Genomic DNA, 14157 nt, shown 5'->3' with positions numbered 1-14157 from the left:
CTTCTTGTTCTCTTCTTATCTCTCTGATAATTTTGTCTTAGATCCTTTATCATCTGTACCTTGCACCTCCCCTGGCCATCCCTCAAATGGTGGTGCACCCAGGGTTCTGCCCTTGACCCACTTCTCTCCTCATTCCACTGTTCACTCTGAGCCATTTCATCCATTCTCATGGTTTCAGCTATCCTGTCCCTACAAACGAGGCTCTTAGCTGCACATCCAGCCTAAATCACTCTCTCTACATCCAGGCCCAAATCCAAGTGCTTACTAGACATTCCACCTATATGACCCACCCATGTTCTAAATTCTATGCATTCTCATTGCCGTTGTCACCAAATCTGTGACAAATCTAATTACTCTTGTCATGGTAATTTTTGTGACTAGCACTAAAAGGGTCAACAGTGTTCAGTGCTGCAGAAGGTCAAGAACAACTTGCAAAGTCCATTGAATTTGGTACTTTGGAGAAGTGAGAGATGAGGAAGTGCAAAAGGCAGTTTCAGACTCTACCCTTTAAGGAGCTGAACTGTGAAAAGAAGGAGACAGGGAGGGAGAATGAGCATCAAGGAAAGCTTTCATGTTTGTTTAATAAGATGAGAGTGATTTGAGCACATTTATGGGCCACAGTGATAACTGATATTTTGGTTGCACAATTGATATTTCGGGTAAGACTATTCTTGACAGTAGGACACTAACACATATATTACAGGCCACTTAACATGCCAGTTCTCTAAGTTCTTAGTGCCTGTGGCGCACGCACACATACACACACACACACACACACACACACATCAGTTACTATGACATCTAAAAATCACCCCCATACATTTCCAAACATCTTCTAAGAATCCCTAAAAGGGAAGATACCAGTAGAGAGGAATAAGTCGACCGTTAAGAAAAAATGAAAATGATAGATGAACAAAGAGCCTAGTTCTGGAGGACTCGTTGAGAAGACTAGACTAAGGACACAAAAGAGGGTTTGGCATGAGACAAGGGAAAAGCACGATGTTTGGGCTTTCATTCATACAGGCATTGGTTGAATTCCCAGGATGTCACTTCCTTTGAGACACATTGTCTGTTGACTACACTGTCTGTTGACTGGCCCCAAAGCCATTCCCACTTCTTCCCTCCTTGTCACCTCCACCAGAGAGACTTGCAACATCCACAGGGTTGCCCACGTGACATTGTTTGGGATCATGAAATCAAGGATGTGGGGAAGACTTTTTCTAATCCAATATCAACCCATTTCTTTTTCCTTCATTAAGTATGAGCATGATGGATGACTAATGCTGGGGCAGCCACCTTCCAACCATGACAAAATGCCAGGCGAACCCCAGATGTCAGCACTGACATCACTGAGCCACTGAACCACCCCCAGCAGCCTCTGCTCTAGACTCTTTGTTCTGAGACACCCACAGACTCATTTGTTTAAGCTACGGTGAGCAAATCACTATCTAAAGGTATTGGGCAACATAGTTAACCTCTCTGATCTATAGTTTCCTTGTCTCTGAAAGATAAAATACGTGCTTCCTAAATTCAATGAAAACATTAAATGAGATAAAATATATAAGATGACTAGCTCATATAAGGTGACTAGTTCAGAGTTTGACAAAAATAAGTGATCATTCAGTGTCAGTCTTTCTCATCATAACCTCAAAATAACTTACAATAATTAGATCTTCTTTGTCTGTGTAAAATAGAATTATAGCAATAAATCTTTATTGTACTCAGAAAGGTAGAATAAAAATAACCACCTTTAATGTTACTCTCCTGCATACAAGACCTTTAAACTACAGAATCAAAATAGAATTTTGAATAAAATGTAGATCTAACAATAAGACAAAAAGAATCACAGAAGTCTCAGAAAGGGGAATAAAAATATACTCTTGGTATAGAAATCATAACTCAGGGAGTTTTTTCAGCAGTATCAATGTGATGTAAAAATTGGCTGGCAACATTTAGTCAATTTATGTTTTCTTGTATCTATAACATTTTACTTCTTACCTAGTATCATTAATATTTCCTTCATGTAATAATTCACTTTTTTTTTTAACATATCAACACTTCCAAATCTATGAGTGACTCTGATTCAAACACTATTTTACTCTACTATGCTTTTAGAAAATGATGTTGACTGGTCTTTAATGCTTATATCCTATGTGTATCAGTTTGTTGAAATCACTTTATGTCTCTCCTTTGAAAATCCTGATAAGTTCTGATCAAATCAATATCAGTAATTGCACCACCAAAGAGGTGGAACCTACTGAGTTGTTGTTTATCCACCATGTCTAAATGGAAGCAGGTTAACATCCCAAAATCTTCTATTTCTATTAATAGGAAAAATTAGAATCCATTCTCCTCGAATGATTTAGGACAAGTCTGGTTTTTGAAAATGCAAGATGGCATATACTGAGCGCCAACTGTCTACCATACACTATGTACATGGCGTCATAAGGCTTGGTACCCTCTATGAGCTGGGTGCTATTTTTGTTTCCACTTTACAGAAGGAGATTTTGAGGCTGAGAGACTCTGAAGAGTCCAACTAAGGTCACATGGGTGAGAATGAGTAGAGCTCAAGCCCATGGTCCCCAAAGTCTACATTCTCTCCTTGTGCTGCTACCTTCTTTTAGACACCATCACGTCCCTGAAAAACTGTTTGACTAGTGATGGCTGGTGTGTTACTTTCCAGCACCAAGTGCCTGTATTTCTATGAATGTCGAAGCAATTTCTGGGCTTCAACTGTTACAAGCATTAACACTGCACCTAAAGAAAATCCTAGCTCCAATTTTTAAAGACAGGATGTGCTGGCCAAAAAGAAACACATTTCACAGAAGCAGGTGGAAAGAGCCAGACAGACAGAGCTACATCACTGCAAAGTTTCCAGTGACTTAGAGAGTACTGCCTACCCATCTTTCCCCAAAGTCTAGTTCAAGTAGGGAAAATTGGAGAGAAGAAACTGAACTCCAGGTAATTTTATCCTGGCTTTTTTTTTTTCTTACTCCCTCATTGTGTACACTGGGAAAAAGTCTTAAAGTCAAGCACATCTGAATTCAGATTTTAGTCCCACTGTTGTTCTAGATGTGTGACTTTGACCAACATACATAAATGCTGTCTGATTTAGTTTCCCCATCAAGAAAGAAGAAATACGACTACTTCCCTCATGGGATTGCATAAGAATTAAAATGCTCATTAACATCATGCCTGGTTCAAAGTTGACATAATATGTTAGTTTTTTCCCTCTCACTTTTCCTGCCTCTATGTCTTAATACCCTTTATCCAAGAAATGCCATAACACTACAGTTTGCTCCCAAAGTATTCTGTTCCAAGGAATGTCATGTCACAGACAACTAAAAGCAAGGTAACAATCTAACAGACACCAGAAATTCATGAAGAAGTATAGGGTAAGGCATGAGTAACATGTGGCCATCTTGGTTTCAAGATTATGTTGAATATGCAAATCCATATAAGCCAAGGGAAGGCAATAGTTTGTTTCCAGTGTCACACACCACTGCCAGCCCATTTACTCTCTCCAAACCCACTGCCATTAAGCAAGTGGGGGTAGAGGATAGGGGAAGAGGGGGAGAGGATGAAGCCAAAGAAGAGTAGGGCCATCTTACTGTCCCCAATTAGATTCTAAAATGTGCCTCTCAGTACAGAAAATGAAAAATGCTATTGAAAGCATCCATTCCCAAAGAAGTAATTTATTGCTTATTTTATTTTATTGTATTTTATTTTGTTTCTGAGACACAGTCTCACTCTGTCACTCAGGCTGGAGTGCAGTGGCGCAATCTCAGCTCACTGCAACCTCCATCTCCTGGGTTCAAGCAATTCTCCTACGTCAACCTCCCAAGTAGCCGTGATTACAAGTGTGTGCCACCACGCCCAATTTTTGTATTTTTAGTAGACACAGGGTTTCACCACGTTGGCCAGGTTGGTCTCGAACTCCTCAGGGTGATCTGCCTGCCTCAGCCTCCAACGTGCTGGGATTACGGGTGTGAGTCACCGTGCCCGGCCCCCAAAGAAGCAATTTAGAAAGGAAAGAATCATAGCAATAGACTCCACAGTAAGAATGTATTTTGCGTGTCCTCTAAGGAGGAATAAGATCCAGAATGTGATGCACGTTTTAGCTACCATGCTACACCCTGATCAACCCATTTATTTCCAGACCGTGACCCTTTACTCAGCATACCCTTTTCTTCCCCATTCTTGGAGAGTTAGAAGTTGGATCTTGCATCCTTTTGCCTGCTCCTACTGTAACTTCTACTTTCTATTTTTCTTCCTACCTTCTGCCCAAGCCATTTTCATTAGTCCTAATGCCAAGGACAAAACAGTTGTCATTGACTCTGTCATTCCCTATCCCTAACAGATAGGGAATGTTTGCCACAGTACTGCTCTAAAATCTTCCACATATTTTGTTTCATTTTATCTTCAAAATGTAAGGTGTGTAGGGCAGAACACAAAATTTATATCTCATAAACTATAAACTGAGTATCATGTAGTATAAGTAATGTGTTTGCCCACATTTTCAAAGCTCATCAGAATGGAGACTAAAACTCAGGGATGTATAATTCTTAGTTCAGTGTTTTATGCTGCAGAATTGTACAACAGAAAGCATAGGTTTCAAAATAGGTATTCCTGAGATTTGAATTCTAGTCCCATTGCTCATAGTGCGCTGTGATATCCTGGATTAGTTACTTAACCTTTCTAAGCTAAAATCTGAAAACCCAGGGAAAATTTCAGACAATCGGTACAAAAACCTCCTAGAAATAAATGGAAATACATCTAGCTTCAGTTCATTATTTGGATTCAGATGGGCATCTTAAATCCAGGATCTCAGGGAGAATAAAAGCAATTATAACAAGGCAAAATAAAATAGGCTCTTTATACTCAGGTGGGGAACTGCCAAAAAGCACCTCATACATTTTTAAACATTCTCCATCACTATTCTAAACAGTCTTCTGTTACAAGCACCTAGCAGTTCTTTCCAGGTTAGAGATTTTCTTTAAGGGACCATGCCCTGTGTGGCTACAGCAGGCTTCCATACTACTTGTGAGTCTCAGCTTCCCTGGTGGGGTGAAACCAAGACTCCCACCTCACACATCAGAGTCTTTCCCCAGATTTTCACCTTTCAACCATATGCCCTTTTTGGGTGGTCTCCAATTTAGAGTTTTTTCTACAGTTGTCCATGCTGCTTTTTGATTCCCATTCTTTTCCTGCATCATGATACACTCTCACTCTCTTCAAACTGTTCCACATAGCCTTCAGCTTCACCTGCTGAATGTGAGGCTGGACACTTTAGTGAAGTACTTGCCAAGTATCACCTCATTTAATCCTCAACAACCCTGTAATCAACCCTGTGATCAACAATAATCAACTAACAATATAATTATTAGTCCCATTATACAGGCAAGGAAACCAACATTGAGAGTCAGAGATTGGTGACTTATCCTGATTCCCACATTTAGAAAGCGATGCCTGAATCCAGCTTGGACTCTAAATTCTGATTTTTTAATAGTCCTACTCAGCTAGCCCCCATGCTTCTTTCCACCATAGTATAAAGCTCATTTCCTCTTTGGGAAAGTAGAGTGCTAATTAATGTTCTTACTGATTAATTAGCATATGCAAAAAAGTGATCCCATGCTATTTGACCAGGTGCTGAACTGCTGAACTGTGTCTGTGCTGTTGTCAAAAGTCTTCAGAACAATGCTGTCCTTCCAGCATCGAAAACTTCTTGAATACAAACTTTATTCCTGTAATGCAGTCTTCCACATGAGCACTTACTACGTGGGTTTTATTGGAAATAAACTAACAACAAAAACTTAAGTTAAAACAGACTGACAATTACCTGTCTCCGAGAAGGGGAGACAAAAATAGAAGGCTTGTTGATCATCCTTCAGACGATTACTATGAGCCTTCCATGTGGTCAAGCTACATGGTCTTCGATTTTCTGCATCAGTTCCACTTTCAAATGTTTTGTCCTATTCCCCTGTTGTTGATTAATAGTTATCCAACTGTGTGTCCCCATTCTATGTTTGTAAAATATGGTCATGGTACTTAAAAATAAATTATTTCAAAAAAACAAAACAAAACAAAAAAAAACACCTGGCCTTAGTTTTGAGGTGTTTTATTTTTGAAACTTGTCCCAAAGGCTTTTTTCTCTGAGATATGAGGACTCTTTTTATTTGCCTTTATTCCAATCCGTTAAGCCCCCAAACATTCCTCTGCATGGCTGCTGGAAGTTTGCTGCTGACTCTCTCTCCAGGTAGCTCCTGCCACCACCCATTCAGCATCCAACCCCTGGGGCTGAGACTCCAACTTTCCAGGATCTCCATTATTGGATCTTTTTCTTTCTTCTTTTCCCTCTTGCTGCTTACCTTTTAGAAACCATTCTTTTCAGGTCAAAAGTCAGATATTTACGCTATTTTAGAAAAGCATCTAAAAGTCATTGCCCGCCTTCTTATTTGGGGGAGAGAAAGACATGATGGAATATTTGGGTGTGGTAGCAATGAAGGCAGGAGCAAGGGGAAAGTGACCAGAGGAGGTCTCATTACAGTGACCTAGAAGAATTCACTTCACTGGCATCAGTTCTCCTATTTACTCCTAGAAGGCAGTAGGCAGTGGGTCCTCTATGGAATTGTGCTACACTTAAGCGCTCCATCATTTCATACCCTTGTTATGATCTCTTGCAGTTAGATTCCAGTATTTCCTGACTATGAATCATGTAATAGATCACTTTCAGTCAGATGACAGCCCCCACAATGCCATCTAACAAGGGAGAAAGTGAAGGGTAGTAAGATATATGAGACCTTAACCAGCCATTTTCTTGAGAGGCAAGAGAGTACATAGCCTTTGAAGCCAGCAACCAATGTTAAAATCCCGGCTTCCGCTTAAGAGCTATAGCATTTTGGATATGTTATTTAACCCCTCTGAGCCTCAGTTTCCCCAACTGTAAGATAAAGATTAAATACCACCACTTAGGTCGCTAAGTAGTTAAGAGTATTAAATAAGATAGTGCATACAAAGCACTAAGCGCCTAGCATATGGGGAACACTCGTAAAGCCCCTAAGATACATCAGTGAACAAAAAGAGTTCAGTCTCTCTACATGCTCTGTATCTTACCTCATATTTGTATAATGATGTTGTGGATTTTTAAAAGGTACCAGAGAGAAGCAATCAGCTAGTTTAGGCATAACGTTTTCTACCAGGGAGAAATAATATAGGTTGCACAATAGCCCACATGAGAAAAAAAAAATCATTTTTACCTGTTGTGCTCTCAAAGTAAGTATGCACTTATTCATGGTAATTTTAAAATTCGCTCTTAACCATCTCAGAGTTCTTTCAATGCAAAATTGGGCCCTCAAATTACCACTGCTAAAATAAAATGTAATTTGCTAAGGACAATGTTTGAAAAAAAAAAAAAATCTACCTGAAGCACAACTCAATGGGTTCTGCCACAGTCAGTCAACATTTTCCATTTTGCTTATTTTTCCCACTTCCCTTAGCATGGGTTATTTGTGTTAGTGCCTGTTTTCTAACATCTGTACCTGCACCCACGTAAATAGAAGCATGTATTTCTCATATGATAATGGAAAGTCTTCACTTAACACTTTCAACTTGACCTTTCCTAGACTGAAGGGAAGCTCTGAAGCGGAAGCTAGTCATCTCTGTCTGCTGCCTACAGGTGGCGGTAGCAGTCACGCAAGGTTCTTTCAGTCTCGGCTCAGCAGCTCCACTGCGGTGATTCTCAACTAGCCAGGCAGCATCCTTGTGGTGTCTGTGCTAGGTTTTAAGATGTGTACAAACATTAACCCGAAAGCCTGTCTTTTAAGTACAAAACTAAAGGCAGGTTTGAATGTGGTGATAAAAAGTATAAGATGACAATGACAATAGTATAAACCGAAAAATGATAAACATAGCACTTGTGGTGGAACAAACTATTCTAAGACCTGAATGGCTGGCTGCAAAGGACAGTGCATATGTACTAAGTGCTGTATCTAAGCAGTGAACAATAGTAAGGCAAGGGAAATAACCGAATAACTGATAGTATATAGAAACAAAACAACCCAAAGCAAAATAAAACGCTTTTTTCTGCCATTAGGGAATAAGCCCCAGTGTCAAGTGGCAACTAGTCATATGACAATTAACTTAACATTAATGGAGGAGTGGCTAGAATTTGTTGGAGATTTAAAGCAGTGGTTGTCAATCTTAACTGCACACTAGAATCACCTGGAAAGCTTTTAAGAATCCCGAACCCCAGGCCAATAATCAGAATCCCGAGCGGTGGGACTCAGGCATCAGCAGTGTTGAAAGCTCTTCAGGTGATTTTAATGTGCACCCAAGGTTAAGAACCATTGCCTTCAAATCTAAGCATGGGGAAAATGGGTTGCTACAGGTTCCATGGATTAAAATATATTTGGATGTACAGATCGATGTGTGTGATGAGTGTTAATACTTTGGCAAGAATTATTTCCCTATGATATTTGTATCTTCAAGGAGAGAAATCACCTGCCTTGAGGGATTTTTCTTTTTATAGTCTTGAAAACAGTATGGGTGAGAACATGTATTGCCAAGGAATAACAAGAGTATGCCTTTCATATACCTATTTGAAGAAAATGTATCCCAGAGCTACAAGCGTCAACATCCCTTAGTCATTTCAGTGAGTCCATTTATAAAAAAGTGGACACAAAAACCTTTTCAAAACTATAGGAGTTTCTAGATACCAGCACCTTTCCCTCACTTTCATCTTTAAAAGATTGCTGGGCACAGTGGCTCACGCCTGCAATCCCAGCGCTTTGGGAGGCTGAGGCAGGTGGATCACACGCTGAAACCCCGTCTCTACTAAAAATACAAAAATTAGTTGGGCATGGTGGCAGGTGCCTGTAATCCCAGCTACTAGGGAGGCTGAGGCAGGAGAATCACTTGAACCTGGGAGGCGGAGGTTGCAGTGAGCCAAGATCGCATCATTGCACTCCAGCCTGGGCGACAAGAGCAAAGCTTTGCCTCAAAAAAAAAAAAAAAAGAAAAAGGATTAATTGCTGGCCTACCCACACTCTCAATGCAATCTGGTTACCTTCCATCATTAACAACCAAGTTTTACAGGAAAACAAATGCATGGTGTAGTCCTCAGTACAAACCCCTAGGCCCTTCTTGCTGCAGCCCCTTTTTACCTTATCTGCCATTATCATAGAGGAGCCCCCGTGGATGCCCAGGATAGGGGTGAGAGTCTGTGCAGAAATGAAATCGAGAATCTGGGCAATGGCTTCCTGGTCTGTGTCATCAGCAAACACCACCCCCTGGATCTTCCGGTCAGACATGAGATCACATATGCGGGTGATGATGCTCTTTGGGTCGGTCTCATTCATGGCTACCAGTTCCACCCGAGGCACCACGGAGAGATGGTGGAAATCATCTTTCTCGTGGGCATCCTTGATGGCCACCTCGTCGGAAGTGCCCACGAGGATGACAGCAATGCCAATGCTGGGGGGGCTCTTCTGAGAACGAGCTCTGCTGCCTGACACGGCCAGGACAGCCAACACCAACCAGAACTTGGGAGAACAGCACTCCGCTCTGGGCTTCATCTTCAACTCGTCGACTCCCTGCAAACACAAAGAGAGAGGGAGTTAAAATAGAACCCACACCACGTAACCTGTCTTAGAAGAGGTTAGCTACTGCAATTCAAGGACCTTATCTCCCTTTCAGTGAGCACCAAACCCAACTCCATCTACCAGCCTACTCTCTTATCTCTGGTATTTCCTCTGCAGAATGAGAGAAAATGAAACTTTCAAAAACCTCAGAAATCCTTGAGCAAGGCAATAAAAGGTGCTATTGCTATAGTCACTGGCAGCTACAGACAGAGACAAAAGAGGAAAAGAGGTTGTGAGTGGTCCAGGTAGCCATGCGAGTATGCATACACGAGTCTCCTGGCCCTCCTGTTACAGCCCACCCTAGTACTGTTCTTGGGCTGAGGGACAGCAAGGCCAGGCAAAGTGAGCAAAAAAACGTACTCAGCAGAGGTGAACAACAGAACGCGGGCTGGATAAACTGGATGTGGGGGGCTATAGGTACACAAGCCCTGCATTCTTGCTGCCTTCACCTTATGTTTGCCCCAATGAGGATGACAGCCAGAAAATTCTTTAGTAACCTTGTTAGTATCTGGCTCTTAATATTAAATTACAAAAACAACTGATACATGACTAGTATTTTTAAAACATTGCCTCAATTGATCCTTACAATGACCCAGTAGGGAATAAAATAAGAAAAACATTATCATCCCCATTTTATAAATGTTGATGCCAAGGCTCAAAGAAGATAAGTGTTCTAAGACCGTGTACCAACCAATTAAGTGAACCCACATCTTCTGACTTTTGTATTCCAATATGTGTTCCATTACACTACACGGAACTGCCTCTCATGTAACCAATTATTATAAGGAACACATATTACTCCGATTTATGCACCAAAATACAGAAACTTAAATACCATTAGCAGCCACATTTGAAAAAGTTCCTTTTTTTTCTGATGCCATCCTATAGCCATGACTTCTCTAAAATGACTGATGCCACATTTTCATATAATTCATATAATTTCATATAATTTACCACCTTTTACCTACAAAGGACTCCTTCTTTTTTACTTCCACAAATGACCCTAAATCTTACTCTATGCAGCAGACTAAGGACATAACGCTCTATAGAATATAAGCCTTGGCCATCTCTCTCTAAGCTTCTCATCATTCTCCAAGAGATCCTCTTAATATAACTAGTTCTGCTTATGTTGCTTTATTTTAAATAATCAATGTTCACTATTCAGGTGACAGCTACACTAAAAAGCTCAGATTTCACCACTATACAATATATCCATATAACAAAAGCACACATGTACTGCCCGAATCCATAAAAAAATAAAAATTTTAAAAAATCATTTATTGTACATCTTTTTATGCTGCACACTGTGTTAGGCATTTTGTCACATATAATCTCTCTGATCTTCATGGAGTCCACCCTATAAATTAGACATTTTATTCCCATTTATCAAGTAGAAAAACAGAAGTTCAACACACTTATGTAATTATCCAAGGTCAACGGCATTATAACACCAGCATGCCAATACATAAACATAGCATTTTAATACTCCAAGGCAATATTCTACAAACTGCACCCAGAACCAAAACCAGATTCTCATTCTTCTACAAAGAGAGAGACAGCATGCAATCAAGGATAAAAATGCTACTTCAGATCTCGTTTGTTTCAAAAAAAAAATGGTAAGAGATTAAAAATCTAAAAATGTTGAGAGATTAGCTAATTTTAAAAATCATGAAGGTATTGAGTAAAGAAAGACAAGGAAGTGTTCGGGCTGAGCAGTCAGTCTTGACTGCAAAGGGCGTTAATGATTCGGGAGCAAGATGCTGGGGACATTTTGTGGCTGAAGAAGCACAAAACCCAATCCAGTTCTTGGCAGAAAACATTTTGGAACTTTTACTGGTGTAGTCATCCTTCAGCACTGCCAAGAAGGAGGCCTGTATTGATTGCCTTGTCTTTCTCTCGCAAATAAGATGAGTAGCTCAGTGGTTCATGCCTAAGCAAAGTTTACTCCTGAAAGTTTTCTGATCTCAGTGTCTCTGTGAAAACAGGGAATGACTCCACAAGCCCTGGAAACCTTTGCTGATGGACTGTATCCAATTTAGCAGGAGAACCAGGGCCTGAATTTCTCCTCCTAGAACTTAAAGGAAAGCAACACTAGATAGACAATTGAGTAGGACTGATATTCAGAGGAAGACAGAGGGGTTTAGCACCACAAAGAGCTGTGCATAAACAACACACACACACACAGTTCAATTCCAATGACTGGTTCTCAAGGAAAGCCAAAAGATTTACCATTTGGCAAAACTATAGGCTAACTTCATTCCAATGGTATTCTAATCCTACAGTTACAAGTCACTAAATTAGTTTCTTTCACATTTAAAAGTGGCCCACTCTGCCATGACAGTTGATTAACTTTAATGCACTCCACTCTTCCGCTTTGATGTTTTATTTGCTCTCTCTAAAATATCTCTTGTGTTCTTCTATTTTGTCTCACACAATATATTATATTTGGCTATGCAATGGCTAGTTGTGACACCTAAAGAATAGCGTCTGGTTTTACAGAGCATCTCATTTATACTCAGGATACAGCGAAGCACTTTACAAAGCAATACATTATGGGAGATAACAGTAACAGAGGGGCTGCGAGACAAACAAAGAGGCTACTTTGAATACAAACTCAATTTCAAACATTAAAAGGGGATTCGTTGAGAGAAAGCGTGTAGTTCAAGATAAGCAGAGCGGCTTTGCTCCCTTCCTCACAGAGACCATGACAAGTCTTGACGCACCTGCTCTAGGAAGTCTTGCTCCCCCTGTAGAACTGAGCATTGCTTCCTTTGGGCTCTCACCATAGCCTGCATGTATTTATCTAAATATGCATAAACTTTTATTATCAATATATGATGATGTGTCCACCTACTTTAACTAGTTGATAACCTTCTTGTGAGCAGGGACTTTTTCAGCTTAGTAAGCATTTATTGAGCACTTATAACCTAGTGAACATTTTTTTCTTTTTTTCTTTTTTTTTTTTAGTGGTGAGGATGCAACAGATACAGATTCTATCCTTCAAGACCATGGTCTAGCACAAGACACAGACATAAACCCATAACGAAAATGTTGCCTTACTTTACTCATATTCTTGAACTCTAACAGTGCCTATATGCAATAAGGAACGACTCAATAAATGGTGGCCAATATTGAGTTTCTACCATTAGGTGGAACCATATAAAATTGTTAATGTTTGACCATTTTTGACCTATAATAGTTCAACCTGCTGTGTGCCAGATATTACTATTGCCAGGTAATTTTCATGCATTATTAGATACTCACACAAACATTGGAAGTCATACTTTTCCTTTATCACAAATGAGAAAACTGAGGGTTAAGTACATGACCAAGATTACACAGCTAATAAGGGATGGCATCAATTTTCAAACCCAAGTTTGTCTGGATCCAAAGCCCTTCCTCTTTCCCTTCCAGGGCCTCTCAGTATAATATGAGTGTTGAGTGAGTGAATGAATGAATGAATGAATGAAATCACCAACCAAAACCAACTGGTGTTTTAATACCAGTTCTGCCTTAACACAGTGCCTGAGGATAGGCGAGTCACCTAATTACCATCTCTATGCTATCATCGGTGAAACCAGGATAATATACCTAACCTACATACCTGAAAGATTTTTGTGAAGATCAAATGAAAATATGTATATGGAAGTGCTTTGAAGAATCTAAAATACTCTACAGATGCAAAGGATATTACGTTTAAGCTTCTATAGAAGCTGTTCAAGGAGCCTAGCTATTTATGATAGCACAAAGTGAGCGTGTGGGAGGTGAGGGTGAAAGAATGGCAGACAGAGGCTGAAAGGAATGTTAAGAGGAAACTCACATGGGGCAAAAGATATTAGTTCCCTGAGCGATATAACTCCCTGAAGATGTCACATAATGGCTTCGGGGTAGCAGCGACCTCCACTGACAGCTTACTAGTCATGTAGATTAATTCAAGAGTCACTCAGGCCAGGGCCAGTATTGGGAATCAGTGGAGCTCAGTATATCCAAATCATGCCATGAATTCAGAAACCAGGGTGCACCAGCAGGACTAGCAACAAAGCAGCAGGATTAGAGAGTTGACTCTTCACTCATTTGGCTCTTTGCATCCTTGAAGCTTAGGCTAAGTGATCCTGAGATCCACAGTAAACAAAAGGCCACAGGAGCTTATCTTCATGCCAGTAACTGGTACAGGGTAACTATAGCAGGAAACAGTCTACACTTTGCTCAGAGCAGGCTCTAAGGGAAGACACATCTGGGTGGGAAGCCAGGCCAACCCTGTCCTTAGAAAACTGAGTCCTGTGGCAATCCCAACTGGAAGGATATAAAATGTGACTTAATCAATAATTAAGTCAAAAATATTCCAAGCACCATCCTTTAATGCAGTCAGGACATTATTTAGAGTGATTCAATTAAGGAGATTATGACTGGAATATGACAGGCAGTGAGTGAAGTTAATATTAAAATGCCAGAACTATGTATCAGGTCCAGTTTCCCAAGCTACCAATAAAGACAGAAAGTTAGGAGACATAGGCTTAAA

The 14157-nt window shown here is 40.2% G+C and overlaps 1 protein-coding gene across 1 annotated transcript in view; it reads right to left on the bottom strand.

Annotated features, from left to right (window-relative positions):
• The window catches only part of GRIN2B (glutamate ionotropic receptor NMDA type subunit 2B), a 434051-nt gene that overhangs the window by 304746 nt on the left and 115148 nt on the right, over positions 1 to 14157 (bottom strand). Inside the window, exon 2 of the mRNA XM_033222803.1 lies at positions 9162 to 9590. Within this exon, the coding sequence (XP_033078694.1) occupies positions 9162 to 9572 (411 nt within the window). The 5' untranslated portion in view covers positions 9573 to 9590. The remainder of the gene's footprint in view (positions 1 to 9161; positions 9591 to 14157) is intronic.

This window comes from Trachypithecus francoisi, unplaced genomic scaffold (genome assembly GCF_009764315.1).
Source record: "Trachypithecus francoisi isolate TF-2019V2 unplaced genomic scaffold, Tfra_2.0 Lachesis_group11, whole genome shotgun sequence".
NCBI lineage: Eukaryota > Metazoa > Chordata > Mammalia > Primates > Cercopithecidae > Trachypithecus > Trachypithecus francoisi.
The sequence above is the reverse complement of the archived record's forward strand: the minus strand, read 5'-3'. Positions and strand labels throughout refer to the sequence as shown.